Raw genomic sequence first — 16454 nt, forward strand, 5'->3', positions numbered from 1 at the left:
AATGTATGTAAATTATACCTCAACTTTTTTAAGTTATAAAAGTTATTTTAAAAAATAAAAGTAAAAATACTCTGAAATCAGTTACTCTAGCAGGCTGTTCAACATTTTCTACCTGTACCTGACTACATTTAAAATATACAACAGAGGCCCCTAGTACCTACTCTGTCCCATTTAATGTTTATGTATGAATAATTATTTTAAAATTAAAATGAAACTATAGCTAGAATACATAATTCCTATTATCAAAAGTTCAGACTAACTACAACCACTTACACCTTCTTATTCTGAGGACTTTGATGAAATAATATTGTTGACAGGGACTTCCCTGGTGGTGCAGTGGATAAAACTTCATGCTCCCAATGCAGGGGGCCCGGGTTTGACCCTTGGTCAGCGAACTAGATCCCATGTGCATGCCGTAACTAAGATTTCGCAGGCCTCAACTAAGGAGTCCACATGCTGCAACTAGTGAGCCAGTGAGCTGCAACTAAGGAGGCTGCCTGCCGCAACTAAGGCCCGGTGAAACAAACAAACAAACAAACAAACAAATAAATAAATAAATAGTTGACAGCTTATATTTTTCCGCTAAGCACAGAGAATCAATATCATCAGTATAAATGGAAATTTTGCTGAGTATTTCTAAATGCTTTGTGAATCCTATAAATAGAGACACTGAATTTTCCAGAGGAGTCTAATTTAAATTCATTAGGTCAAAACACAATTTCATGTTTAATTCAAAATAATTGAAAAACATAAGTAACATTTATAAAGAAATAAGATTTATGGAAAATAGAAAATAAAAGGCAGGAGGAGCAAATAATTTCTATCGTACCCCTTGAAAATATGCTGAATGAGTGGGTAAGTAGTTTTCATGTATACATCTTGATTGGTGCACGCCTCATCAAAGACTTCATCAAAATAAAAAACATGCTGAAAAAGAAATTTGGTTTTTATAGAGACACTTTCTTGATTTTCTTCATCACTATTCTAGTTAACACACGATAAAGGTGCAAATACATTTTTAACTAATAGTAACTGTCCATGACAAACTTAGAGATAATAAGCAATCATTAACAGTCAAATGACAGGGCCTTCTTTTACTTGAGATCTCTGTAGACATGTTCTCACAATGTAAAAACTAAACCACACAATTTTTGTTCTCTCTTAAGGGAAGTAAATTAAAGAGTCCAACAGTGAGCCAATCTTCCTTAGGTCTAGGAGAGGAACTGAATTCTATGAAAATTATCCTCATAGCCCACCTACAGCCAAGCATATTTGAAATATGGGGGGAATTCTAGAAGAAGATCTTTATTCCATAGGTTACATAGCTTAATTTATAATTCCATAAATATTTATTGCTCAGCTGGTAGCATGTATATTGCAGTAGGCACTTCAAGGGGCCCAAAGAAACAGACATTACCCTATCATTACCCTACTCCACAACCTAAAGATGTTAATCCGGACAAGTATACAAATGACCACAAGGTAGAAAAAATTTGAGAGATAAAGCACATGTGGAATTCAAAAGAAAAACATAATCTCTCTGATTGGGAAAGACATTCTGAAAAAGCTTGTACTAAAAATGGGCCATGGGGGAAGAAGAGGTATTTAAGAGGTAGGGACTGAGGCAGGGAAGATATTCTGGGCACGGGGGAAACATGAGCAAAGAGTCAAAGCAGGAAAGCACAAAGAATCTTTAGGGGACAGGGAGGATTCAATGTGTTTGACATATAGAATCTTGGCAGGTAGAAAAGTGAAATAGAAGGTGAGAATAATGAGTTAGGACTATGTTGTAGGGGTCTTGGGACACCAGCCTTAAGGTAAGGGGTAGAATGCTTATATTTAATTCAGTAAAAGTGGAAAGACAAAAACTGTGCAAAGGAGAGGGATGACCTGAGCCATTTTATTGGAAGACTAATCTGGCTTCATACTGTGAATGGATTGGAAACAGGAACACTAGTAATTCAGTGGTGAGGGTAAGAAGGGTCTAAATTAGACAATGACAATGGAAATAAAAAGGAAATGGATGCATAAGAAATTTGGCAATGACTGGTTGTGATAGCTGGGGAGAGAAAGGAGTCCAAGATGACTCCCAAATGAAAAACCATTGTAATCTGAAAGAGGAGAGATAGGAAATCCCATTAAATTGGGTCTGGAAAGCATTACTTCAGCAGCCGTAATAATTTCCATAATTTAGAGGCTCACTATGTTGGCAGCCCACTATATCTGAGTAAGAAATCCTAATAATTTCAAGTCTGACTGTAGCATCATAATGGCAGTCTACACATAATGAATGAGAGATGAGGCCCTATCTTCTGCTACCTTCTGGGCCTGCTCTAAATATTCAGTTAAGAAAAAATTTTATGGGCAAGTCTGGAAAAGTGGACTTGAGCCAACTTATCGTGGGTCACCATACCCCAAGTTCAATTCTGTTTCATGTACCATTACATTACATTAGAATGGAAATTTGTTAGGTCATCTGAAAGAAACTGGGTCCACAAAGTCAAATTTATCAATTAGAAAAAATCTCCAGGGAATTTTCTGGAGGTCCAGTGGCTAGGACTCCACGCTTCTACTGCAGGGGGCATGGGTTCAATCCCCGGTCAGGGAACTAAGAACCCGCAAGCCGCACGGCATGATCAAAAAAAAGAAAGAAAAAAAAAATCTCCAAAAGTTAGGAATTGAGAAAAAAAATGAATCTGTGCAGCATGATAAAGAGATCTGTGAACATTTAGTGCTCTGAAAAATATGACTGATTTTAAGAACAGTTAAACGTTTCTCACTGTTTTAGCTCGGTCATAGGTAGATGGGGGTTCATTATACTTTTGATTAAGCTTGAAAATGGCAATAATAAAGAGTAAAATATATTTCTAAAATCTGACTTTAATGGACATGATTTATACCTAACTCATAACTGGTCTTTAAGCAAGGAGACAAATCCATTCTTTGCTCAAATATCACTGTAGGTTTTTATAGTTAAGTATGAAGTCAAAAGCATTTTTAGCATTTCTCAGGAAAATAAAAAAATGAACAGAAGTAAATGTGGATATACACTTTTGGGGGGTTTTCTTTCATTTCATGAGTATATGGCTATTCTTCTCTTTCTATAAGTGCCCTTGGGTAAATACCTTTGAAAGCATGTATTGACTAAAGGAATTAGTATCTTTCCTTCCAATAGGATTTAAGTACTGATTTTCCCAATAATTTTGTATGAATCTTTCATGAAAGATATGTGAACATACAAGATTACTATTATAATTAATGTGCATCACATATGCTTTCATTTGATCATATTTTATCAATGAAGTTGGATTAACATTCACCTTAGGCAGTTCCCTGGTGGCCTACTGGTTAGGATTTGGACTTTCACTGCCGTGGCCTGGGTTCAATCCCTGGTCAGGGAATTGAGATCCTGCAAGCAGTGCAGCGTGGCCAAAAAAAAAAAAAAATTCACTTTAGCTTTGATATGATCAGAGTTGCATAGTTTATTTTTTAAAGACGTTTTTTAAAAAATTATAAGTGTCTTTATAGAATATCTCTGGAAAAATACACTTAAGTAATACTGGTTGTCTTCAAGGAGGAAATGGGATTAAGAGACACTCTTCATTGCATACCGTTTTGATTTTGAAATAAGTAAATCTATCCTATTCAAAAGTTCTTACTTTTTTTTTTATAAGAGCAACACTGCTGATTGCATAAAAAGATTTTAAACATGGATAACAACAGATAAGGAAATCAAATTATCTGTAAATCTTACTACCATTAGAGATGGCCACTATTGACTTTGATATATTTCAGTACCATCTTTTTTTTCTCTCTATATATTTTTCTTTAAGAAATTGGAATGTAACACATACAGATATGTCTCCTTGTTTTTTCACTTATTATGTTATCCTAAAATTTAATGGTAAGTAGGACAGCACACTATATGTATATGATCACATAAGTAACGAAAGAAGATATGAAAGGGTAAGATGTTTAATTAAAGGACACATAAACCTATTTGAATTCCTGAATAAGTTTAAAAATAAAACCCAAAGAATCTAGTATCAATATTTATTTGCTATGTTTGCTATGAACCTCCCTTTTCTTCTTTCTACTTAAGAAAAAGGGGGAGAAAAAAGGCCTCTCAACACATATATTATAAGCATTGACAGGTAAGGACTTTGACCTATGAGAGCGAAGGTCCAAAGTTCAAATAGCAGAGAAAGTGCTAAGGAAACTATGGGTATTCAATAAGTATTGACCAATGGCAATGACAAAGAAGTAAGGTTATTGTGTTTTTGGGATAATGGAAAAATACAAAAGATAAGATGATGCCTCCTTGAGGGAATTACTGTGACAGAACCATCATTAAGGCAGTCTTGGGTAGATGGTGATTGGATAGGGCTATTTCCATGGCTATAAGTAGCCATGGAACTAGATAGTATTACAACTAATTGGTCATTTGGACCATCTTCAATATAAATACCTCCCACCTAAACCTAATAGACTGTGCATTGACCAGCAATCAATAAGGCTGTTAAAGTGACTGGGCTGGTTATACAGTGGCCTAGTAATTTAGTGCCCATAGAGAGACACAGTAGATTGCTTTGAATGTTACTGTGAAAGCCAATTTTGGTAAGTAAAGAAAAAAAAGAACAATGCACGTGTTAAAGAGGGGACAGTATTAACAATTTGACTTCAGTGTTAAAGGATTTATTCCAGTAGAGTAATATCTCAGCTGACTAAGGTGAATTGCTTGCACACCAGATTACTCACCACTTTTTTTTTCTTTCTACCTGTCACTGGGTTTTGTTTTTTTGCACCACGTGGCTTGCAGGATCTCAGTTCCCTGACCAGGGAATGAACCCAGGCCACGGCAGTGAAAAACACCAAATCCTAACCACTAGACCACCAAGGAACTCCCAGTCACTGGGTTTTGAAGCAAGAGAGAGAATAGAATGAACATAATATGAACATGCAGGGAGGCAGATTCAGATAAGAGAAACTCTGAATTCCCAAATCTTAACATCTGGTGGATTATCCCCTGTTTAAGATTATTCATAATTGCTTCATAATTTTAAGAGTACCTAAATTATGGTATCTTCCATCTGTGGGGTTTGCTGCTTTTATAAGAGACTGAAGGAATTATTGCAAGGGTACCTATCAGCTAGGAATAAATTCCTTTCAGTATCAAACCCTTTGTCCTTGGACTCATCATGATCATTCTGGCAGGGAGTGAACATTTTTTAATGTGTTTGAACTACAGTGTTTTATTTAACCCCTTATATGTTCAATGTAAAATCACATCCCTAGGTTATATTTACTCACTGCAATCTACCTTGTACAAAGTGGCCTGTTCAGGAGACCAATTTCCACCAAATTAAGCCTAGGCCCAAATACAAGTGAGAATCAAAATAAGCAGTTGGCTGGCAATCTGGGGTCTTTTTGCTCAAAAATATACCCTCCATCATTAAACTCCAGACTCGCACTCAGCAGAATGAGAAGTTCACACTGTGAGAGACAGGAGAGAACTGAGACTGTGTGACCATCTCATAGTCGCTCTGGTGCATACGCTCAGTGACTGGCCCTGCTTACCACCAGTTCATTATTTAAACTCTTTTTATTCCCTCATTCGTTCTTTTCTAACTGAATATGTGTAATTAAGTTCACATAAAGCATGTTAAGTGACTGTATGATGCAACTCTATTGCACAAGAGTGGAGGAGGTACGTTTTTGTATCCCCCACTGCACTATATTTTTTTTAAAATGAAGGCTAAGGTTTATCAATGATTAATGAAATGTCACATCAGGAATGAATTCCAACACCCAAACCCAAAACTGGATTTTAGAATTTGTACTGCTACTCAAACAAAAAACAAAAAATTGACACTTGATAATGTTAGTTCCAAACATAGAAGGAAAGCATCATACCTGCAGAATATATTGTGTGAGGTCAACTGCTTCTTTCTTCTCATGAACAAGTAGAGTTTCTTTGTCTTCTACAGTAATAATATTAATTTCTCCACGACGTACCTCCCTCATGCCCAGAGGGCGTTTTCGAACACAAACTCTGATTTTCTCCATCTCAGTCCAAGGATTCTCTTTCTCTGAGGTGTTCTGGCTGATATATAAGTGGGCTTTAATTTTTAATAATACGATAAAACTACTTAAGAGGTCAAAGTATCAGTACATTTTGTTATATATTAGGTGTAATACACGCATACACACATATACACACAATATGTTACACACTGAAGTGTTGACACTGAGTTCTTTTATTTGCTATAAATCCTTCTGATTACTTCTATCTCCCTCTCTACTCCACCCCACCCAAAAGCAGGTTTCTTGCTTCCTTTCAATCCAGTTATTATTGTACATTTATTGTTTTCTGGACCATTCAATCTAATTTCTTTTCTTTCTCCTACCTGGGTTTATTAAATACCTTGAATTTGGTGGTAGGTTTCAATGTATTTTTCCCCCCGTTTCTCCCAGGTATATCTGGCACTCCCTTTGTCTTGTTTTCTTGCATCCTCTTTTTGCCTACCCTGATATATATTTATTTGTTAGAACATGATCCTATATTTCCTCTTCCCAGGACAATTTTATGACTGGTGCTAATTCACCACTAATTCATCTTTCTATTCAGATACATTTCTTCTCTGGCTGACTTCAGTGAACTCATCAACCTTAACATCCAGGATATTGAGGCAATATTCCTTGGGTTAGGGACATGCCGTGAAGCACAGGAAGCTCAGCTCAGTGCTCTGTGATGACCTTGAGGGGTGGGATGGGGGGGTGGGAGGGAGGGAGGTCCAAGAGGGAGGGGATATAGGTATACATACAGCTGATTCACTTCATTGTACAGCAGAAACTAACACAACATTATAAAGCAATTATACGTCAATTAAAAAAAAAAAGACTACTCAAGCCCTTTGAAGCACGTTTTGTTTTTTTTAACCAATGTAGAGTAGACGTCTAAAAAAATGTATCATTTTGACAGTAAGTGTGGCAAAATCTTGACAATCATTGGAAATGAATGATGGGCATGTGGGGGCTCACTGTTCTATTTTCTCTTCTTTTGCATATTTAGATTTTTTTTTATAAGAAAAGAACAATTTTTTTTCTTTTTTGGCCATGCTGCATGGCTTGCGGATCTTAGTTCCCCAACCAGGACTGAACTCCGGGCCAGCAGTGAAAACGCTGAGTCCTAACCACTGGACCGCCAAGGAATTCCCCAGGAAAAAAACACAAAGTTTTAATGTATTCTAAAACGCTCTGGTTTTACTGCTCAACCTTCCCTAGAAGAAATAAAATATATCTGTCTGACATGCAGAGTTAATACATCTAGAGTTAGGTCTGTTCAAGATCTTAAATAAGTCAGGGCAGCCAGTTATCTAAACGCCTTAGACTTTTATTAATTACTGAGTCCAGTAATTTATTTTGAACTTACCTGATTTGAGGTATCCAAAGAGAATGCTCTTTGGACAGGGATGACTCACTAATAGGAAGCCTTAAGTTGGTGAGGGAGTTTCTCAGGGTTCTGAAACTCTGGCTCCTACTTGGGGTTTGGGTGAGAAGACAATATTGAGAATTACTGGGGAAAATGTACTTTCTTACCTCCATTTCTCTAATATAATAAGGAATGGGAAGAGTATGATAATAATGATATAAAGTGAGAAAGCTCAATTGAATAGCTTTCGTTCTGGGTTTGCCACGTACAAACCTCTGTGAGAGCACTTATCTCACTATATGGTTGCCTGTCTTCCCACTTACCCTGCCCCCTAAGAGTCTGAGAGTCTCCAGATATCCTAATTATCTTTATATCTAGGATCAGGGCAAGCAGAGGTGGTACTTTATATTTGCCAAATAAATAAAACAGCAATATTTAAACTAAAATATCCATTCTATCTAAATAAATAATGCAAAGTCACATCTTTATTCTATTTATAAATAATTCCAATTTAGATTTTTATGTGTTGTTCAATAAAAGACTAACATTCAAGAAACTATTTGTTCTTTCACCACTGAGCTAACCAATAGGACAGCAACAATCCTGGCATTGATGATCATAGAACAATCTAGTCCTTTCACAACTGAAAGAAGAAAACAGTACTATATGCTCTGTGCTTTGCTAAACCAAACCAAAAAAAAAAAATTTTTTTTTCTTCCAAAAACACTATAGAATTCACTTACATATTTCAAATTACTAAAGGCATTTTTACCTTTAAAATTGGGTCTTCTATTTTTTTAGAATAAAAGAACTAGTTGGTTATGAAATCCTCTGAAACCTTAGCCAATATAAGACCAGATGTAAATACTTTGTTTTAAGGTATGAATAATAGCCTTTATTTTTTTTAAAAAAAAGTGGCTTAAGAATGTATTTTATTTCTCCACAACTCACCATCTATAACTTTTAAAATAACAAAACAAACAATACACATTATTTTTAAAAGAATGTATTTTCTATCATATACCAAGGTTGGTATTAGGTATTACTTGATATTTCACCTTTTAGGGACCTTATTTCAAATTCTAACTTGAAGCACTGTCACTCTGACAACCAAACTCTAAACTCCATCAAAAGTGTCTTACTCTTTGAAATGACCAAAATCATCTGTCCTTCCAGGGCTGGAATTGTAGAAAGCACTCAAAATCAGGACCATATTTCAATATGTGCAGGTAAATCAATTGCTCCAAAGACTTATTTAAGTCAACTAGTCGAATTAAACAGCTGTTTTTAACTAAGCTTCATGCCTCCTGGCTGAAGTGAATTTGATAGCCTTAAAAAAAAATCCTGTGGATTGTGTAATTTTTTTTTTCACTGCAGAGGTTAACTAGTTAACCTCTAGTTAACTATTGATATTTTACCTTCATGGATGCATTAGATGTATCATGTTACACTATAATAATAAAAATATGTCTGCTATAGGAATAATAGCAGACCCTGGTAAGTAGCAGCTGCTTGATGCACATGAACAATATCATCTCCCAGCTGGAAAGTCCAAATTCTTCATTAATTTCCCCCTATCAAGTTACTTCCATTATCACCGCAGAAGCTGTTCACTATCATTTTCTGTAAATACAGAATAGCTGGTCTCCTCTGGTCATGGAGAAGACTGCCCTTGCCTAAGGCTACCCTCCCTCCAAAATTAAAAAAGAAAAAAATAAGTTATTACCTGATATAGGAATGAGGGATTCCATAGTTATACCCTGAAACATGAGAGACTTTTTGCATAACGGGAATATCACAATCTCCCTGTATTGGAGAAAAGTGATTTGATGAAAAGAGTGAAGTGTTAGTTTCTTCTTGTAGGTAGGAATCAGCAGCTGTGGCATTCAGAATTCTTGTTTTTGTACAGTACTGGGAATCATCTGGTATCAAATGCTCCAGTACTTTTAGGTAACTAGACTTCTGTTCACTTGCAGATAAATGTGATAAATCGCACAATTCAAACTGATTGTTGCTGGTAGTTCTGTCTTTGTTGTCAGCAGGAGAATCAAAATGCAGTTGCCTTCGAGGGCCAGATCTAGATTTCTGAGGCTTGACGTACAGACTGCTTGTCTGTAGAGGATACTCTGGGCTACTGACTGCTTTATCTTCTTCCTGCATAATCTTAATGATTTTGATAAGTTGGAAGAGACGTTTGCGGTCGTTCATGTCATGGACTCCCAATTTGGAGTAGTCCTTCATTGTAACATTGGCTAATTCATCTATTTTCTGAAGGCCAAGGGCAGTAAAATGAGGATAATACTGTGCTAGTTCAGCTTCACAAAGACATTCATATAACCAGGATGTCATTTTTGTGAATGGATTTCTATAAACTCTGAAGAGAAAAAAAAAATTCATTCACTTGAAATATAGTACATATAATACAATTATTCCTTTAAAAAATGAAAACCACAAAAGAAACATGCAGAAAAATCCATTCTAGCATACCAGGTTTTCAATAAATATATTTTTCTTCTAAAATGATTAAATAGCATAGTGCATAAAGATGCGTATAATGCATTTGTAGTAACAGATGTAATTTGTCCATCTGCTTAATAAAAAGAGACTTTCAATTGTGTATACACACAGGTACATGCACACACACATAACACAAGTCACTTACTTATTTCTAGGGAGTTCCTTCCAACCTTACAATGTCTACTTAACATATACCACAAACTACTAAAACCTTGTTCCCAACTGCTGATTGTTACAGGACTAATTTTAGATGTTCAAGTTAATGTCAAGGCATGTTGCACAACTGTTTCCCATGATTAATGAACAAAGGTTAAGAGCTCTTTCAGAATGGAAAGCAGAATTAAATAGTGGACCACAGAGGATCATAAATGAATATAACTCAGAGGAAATCACATTTGTGTTTGCTGAGTATTGGCAGAAGTTAGTTGAATAAAGAGGTAAAAACATCATTAATTTAGAACCTACTAATTCAGGATTTCAGATTATTCTAAAAGGTAGCTGGTTGTAGATGTCTACCTATACAGAACATAAATAAAAGAATTCACCTGGGGGACTTCCCTGGTGGCACGGTGGTTAAGACTGTGCTCCCAATGCAGGGGACCTGGGTTTGATCCCTGGTCAGGGAACTAGATCCCACATGCATGCCACAACTAAAAGTTTCGCATGCTACAACTAAGGAGCCCACCAGCCACAACTAAGACCCAGTGCAACCAAATTAATTAATTAATTAATTAAAAAAAAGAATTTACCTAGGAAATTAATACTATGGTCAAGATTTTAAATGGTTATACATTAAAATGCTTTAAAAATTTAACACCAAGCTATTTAATTAAATACTAACAAATGATGTGGTAATAACACATAATCCTGGTCTATTATTAAAATCCTGGAGAACTCCCTGAGGAGTTAATCACTGTTAATCACTGTTAACAAACAGTTAATCATTGTTAATCAAGTTCAAGTAAAAGAGAATATTCAAAAGTAAGTAAACTACATTTTCCCTTTAAAATTTTTTAAAAATAATTCAGAATTTTGGGGGGCTTCCCTGGTGGCGCAGTGATTGAGAATCTGCCTGCCAATGCAGGGGAAACGGGTTTGAGCCCTGATCCGGGAAGATCCCACATGCCACGGAGCAACTAAGCCCATGTGCCACAACTACTGAGCCTGTGCTCTAGAGCCCACCAGCCACAACTACAGAAGCCTGCGCGCCTAGAGCCCGTGCTCTGCAACAAGAGAAGCCACTGCAATGAGAAGCCCGTGCACCGCAAGGAAGAGTAGCCTCTCCTAGCCGCAACTAAAGAAAGCCCGCGCGCAGCAACAAAGACCCAATGTGGTCAAAATTGAATAAATAAATAAATTTATATATTTTTTAAAAATAATAATAATTCAGAATTTTCAAAATTCTATTAGTTCTTGATAAAGCTTTTTTGTTTTTCATTTTAATTTATATTTTATCTTCACTCTAAGAGAAACAGAGAAAGAGGTCAGGGCCAGGTAAAAGTGATGATTCAAGGACTTTGTGTTGGGACTTCCCTGGTGGCACAGTGGGTAAGACTCCACACTCCCAATGCAGGGGGCCCAGGTTCGATCCCTGGTCAAGGAACTAGATCCCACATGCCTGCCGCAATGAAGAGTTCACATTCGACAACTAAGGAATCCATGTGCTGCAACTAAGGAGCCCGCAAGCCACAACTAAGGAGCCCGCCTGCCTAACTAAGACCCCACGCAACCAAATAAATAAATAATTTTTTTTAAAAAAAAAAGGACCCTGTGTAATAAACGTTGGAGGAAATGCTACTTAGGCTAAAGAAAAGGCCAAAGGGGCTAATAAGTAACACATTCTAAACTCATCCTGCCCTTTTCCATTTGTGGCAGATTAAAAAAAAAAAGTCACAAAAAATTCTTTGCAGGTCCTTCCATCAAGAGATGGAATTTATTTCTCCTGTTGCATCTAGGCTGGCTTTGTGACATGTTTTGGCCAACAGAATGTGGTGGAAATGACACTATGTGACTTCCATGCCTAGTCCTCAAGAGCCCTTGCAGCTTCTACTGTTCTCTAGGGACTCTTCTGCCGTCATGTGAAGAAACCCAGCCAACAGCCATATTCAAAGCCAGACATATTAGAGAAGCCATCTGAGACTATTTAGCCCCAGTGGTGCCACCAGATGACTGCAGCCATATGACGGTCCCAGGTGAGACTAGAACTGTGAACAAATAAAACAGTAATTGTTTCAAGCCACTAAGTTTTGGAGTAGTTTACTACACAGCAGTAGGTAACTGCAACACTGACAGCTTCTCTGCCTTTTTAAATGCTGTATCTTTGCCTGAAATGTTCCCAACTCCATCTGCCTACTAAAATAAGCCATGTCCATTCTTTCAAGAGAGCTCAATTGCTTCCCTTCACCCCCGTAAAGCCTTCTTTCTTATCTCAGCCTCTTCTACCATTTTACCACCAAACACCCTACGCAGTAGTTAAACCAGGCCACCAATCAATCCCTTTACTACAGTGTCTTCTACCTGGAATATCCGTCTTTCCTTGGAAAAACCCTATTTACATTTTTCTTCTGTGAGGCATGCCCTAGCAAGGGACAACTGGTATTTACACTGTGCTTCAGTAATAACAATAATAGCAGCTGGTATGTACTGAGCATTTATTATGTACCAAGCACTGTTCTAAGCATTTTGTTAACCTCTAAACAATCCTATAAAATAGATAAATGTGTGACCTTCAGCAAGTTACTTATTTAACATCTCTGAAACTCATTTTTCTCAACTGTAAAATGGAAATACAATAGTCCCCACAGTTTCTAGGGTTAGGATTCAATGAGAAAATACTTGTAATAATGCAAGTATTAATCAGCAATAATGCCCAGTATGTACGTGGTACATAAGTGTTGGTAGCTATCACTACTGAGATTGTTATTTCTGTATTACTATTACTGTATTACTACTACTCACCCAGAACCTAGAAAAGAATAAGCCTTCAATGTTTTGGTGTGTTTTAAGTTATTTCTAAAAAGTTATATTCCCTACTTGGCTCAGCCTAACCCAGGGGAAGAGGTTAAGTGCTATGCAGACTTCTCAATTTCCACAGGCTGTACAAGATCCTGTATTTCACATACTTATTCCCTCAGCGACATACCCAACATTTCCCAATCCAACTCTGATAATCAAGGCTTCTATTGCATCCCTTAATCAGTACCTTCAAGACCAACATATTTATATTGTGAGGCTTGGATATCCCATAATATCATGTGAGGGGAAGATACCGGAGTTATCAGTAATCTGGACATGCAGATTAAAGCAGCCAACAGCATGATTCTACATAAATTGGCAGCATAGTACCTTTCTGAGCCCTATAGTTAGCCTATGTTCTTTTGTTTTAAAATTGGATATGCTTCCTATATATAAAATAGATAACTAATAAGGACCTACTGTATAGCACAGGGAACTCTAGTCAATACTCTGTAATGACCTATATGGGAAAAGAATCTAAAAAAAAGTGGATATATGTGTATGTATAACTGATTCACTTTGCTGTACAGTAGAAACTAACACAACATTGTAAATCAACTATACTCCAATAAAATTTTTTTTAAATTAGATATGCTTCTTTGTACCACATTTCATTTCACAAAGGTCCAGCCCCTCTCTTCTTCTGGGATAATCATCGGAATCACTCCAGGAACTTTAAAAAATATAGATACCTGAGCCCATCCCAGATCCATAAGAAAACAAAACAAAAAACCCCTCCCAGATCTTGAGGGGGAGCAGGCATAAGAACACTGAAAAGGTTTCCCCAGGTGATTATGATTGTACTGCATTGATATATCTATCAAAATTACAAATGCAAATACACTAACCCAGCAATTCCACTTCTAGGAACATTCCTATAGATACCACGTACAAGTACAAAATGACATAGGTACAAAATTATTCATTGCTGCACTTTATATAATAGCAAAGAAATGGAATAGAGACTGGTTAAATAAATTATGGTACTCCATTAAATGTAATACTATGTAGCAACTACAAAGAATAAACTCTCAAAATATTACTGAAGAGAAAGAAAGCTCTACAATATATTAAGCAACTAAAACAAGGTACAGAACAGTTTGTATAGTAAAGGTATCATTTGTTAAAGAGAAAGAGATAATAGATCTATAATAGATCTATATATTCGCTTATCAGGCATAAAATATCTTTGACAGGATGAACAAGAAAGTAATAATACTGGTGTGGGGGGACTAGTTGGTGGAGGGTAAGCATGGGAAGGAGACTACTGTATGCCAATAAATGTGGTAGTTATTATTACCTTTCCTATTGTTATTTCTATTTCACTGCTGTCTCCATCACCCAGAGCAGGACCTAGAAGAGCTGTTTTGTAAATTGGAAACTATGTAACTATATTACTGATTTTAAAAAATATATTTTTAATTTTATCTACTTCCCTTCTTCCCAATCTCCCCAAATTGATCTGATACAACTACTTGTTACTATTTTGGTGTTTTTCCCTCTAGCTTTTTTAAAAAAATATATGGTTGATGTACAATATTATATTAGTTTCAAGTGTATGACCTAACGATTTGACATTTGCATAAGTTATGAAAAGATTACTGTAAGTCCAGTAACCATCTATCCCCAAAGTTATTGCAATATTATTGACCATATTCCTTACGCTGTATACTATATCCCCATGACTACTTTATTATATAACCAGAGGTCTGTATCTCTCAGTCCCTTTCACCTGTTTCGTCCATCTCCCCACCCACCTGCCAGCCTTTTTTTTAAGTGCACTATTTTTACACTGTATTTAACAGTGTACTCATAACTATACTGAAATCTAGTTTTCTATTTAATTTAAGCATTTTCATACCTGTTTGCTATAGCTATTAAAAACAATCCACACATGGGCTTCCCTGGTGGCGCAGTGGTTGAGAATCCGCCTGCCGATGCAGGGGACACGGGTTCGTGCCCCGGTCCGCGAAGATCCCACATGCCGCAGAGCGGCTGGGCCCGTGAGCCATGGCCGCTGAGCCTGCGCTTCCGGAGCCTGTGCTCCGCAACGGGAGAGGCCACAACAGTGAGAGGCCCGCATACCGCAAAAAAAAAAAAAAAATTAATTAAAAAAAACAAACAAACAAAAAAAACAATCCACACTATTATAATGTTTGCTGAATAGATGAATTACCCCAGGGAGATGTGAATTCTCTCTTCCAGCTATAGTGTTTTAATTGTAAAACTTACAGGGTATTTATTACAGACTCATATTTTTTATTTTTTAATTTATTGCCAGCCTTGTTCCAGAGACGATAAGGTGGCTCTGCCTTATACTATAGTGAGAATTCTTTTTTTTTTGTGGTACGCGAGCCTCTCACTGTTGTGGCTTCTCCCGTTGCGGAGCACAGGCTTCGGACGCGCAGGCTCAGCGGCCATGGCTCACGGGCCCAGCCTCTCCGCGGCATGTGGGATCATCGCGGACCGGGGCACGAACCCGTGTTCCCTGCATCGGCAGGCGGACTCTCAACCACTGCGCCACCAGGGAAGCCCTATAGTGAGAATTCTTAAAGAGAAAAGGAATACGATCCCACCCAGCCTAGCACTGTGCTAGCAACAAATATTTGTCAAATGAACAGAATCTGCTTAGATAGGACACAGGACAAAAGGTTCTACCATTTCTACTTTTTACCTAAGGCAACTAAGTGATTAAAAGACTCCATTAAGGGACTTCCGTGGTGGTCCTGTGGTTAAGACTTCACCTTCCAATGCAGGGGGTGTGGGTTTGATCCCTGCTCGGGGAGCTAAAATCCCACATGCCTCATGGCCAAAAAACCAAAACATAAAACAGAAGAAATATTGTAACAAATTCAATAAAGACTTTAAAAATGGTCCACATCAAAAAAAAAAGAAGACTCCATTAAGCCTGCTTATGTGGCTATGGAGCCATTTTTTCTGTTTTCTAACTCTCTACAAGACCCATCACCCAAGGTAATGGACACAATCTCAGGGTCCTTACAACCAAGAAGAGCCTAATATATACAATGTCTTTACCAATATCACCCTGAATACTTCATATAGGTCAAAGAAACATTTTATATAGGGATTTCCCTTGTGGTGCAGTAGTTAAGAATCCGCCTGCCAGTGCAGGGGACATGGGTTCGATCCCTGGTCCGGGAAGATCACACATGCTGTGAAGCAACAAAGCCCGTGTGTCCTAGAGCCCATGTGCCGCAACTACTGAAGCCAGCATGCCTAGAGCCCATGCTCCACAACAGGAGAAGCCACCGCAATGAGAAGCCCTCACACTGCAAGCTCACTGCAACTAGAGAAAGCCCATGCACAGCAACAAAGACCCAACACAGCCAAAAATAAATAAATAAAAATAAATAAATACCCTGTTAAAAAAAAACATTTTATATAACAAGGCCAATCCCATTATTTCAGCTGATGGTCATACTACCTTGATGATCTGATGACACTAAAATTTACTAAGTTTTATTTTATG

At 37.2% G+C, this 16454-nt stretch overlaps 1 protein-coding gene across 4 annotated transcripts in view; it reads right to left on the minus strand.

The window, feature by feature from the left end:
- The window catches only part of KIF24 (kinesin family member 24), a 62834-nt gene that overhangs the window by 32676 nt on the left and 13704 nt on the right, over positions 1-16454 (minus strand). For 2 of the 4 annotated variants that reach the window (XM_055087246.1, XM_007100735.4), the window contains exons 2-5: positions 9159-9806; positions 7433-7540; positions 5914-6103; positions 830-927 (exon numbers count right to left, since the gene is read on the minus strand). In XM_055087246.1, coding sequence (XP_054943221.1) covers positions 830-927; positions 5914-6103; positions 7433-7540; positions 9159-9781 — 1019 coding nt within the window. In that variant the 5' untranslated portion in view covers positions 9782-9806. Of the gene's footprint in view, positions 1-829; positions 928-5913; positions 6104-7432; positions 7541-9158; positions 9807-10094; positions 10131-16454 lie in introns of those variants that run through there. The other 2 variants (XM_028494062.1, XM_007100737.4) reach the window with 2 other exon arrangements.

This window comes from Physeter macrocephalus, chromosome 9 (assembly GCF_002837175.3).
Source record: "Physeter macrocephalus isolate SW-GA chromosome 9, ASM283717v5, whole genome shotgun sequence".
Lineage (NCBI taxonomy): Eukaryota > Metazoa > Chordata > Mammalia > Artiodactyla > Physeteridae > Physeter > Physeter macrocephalus.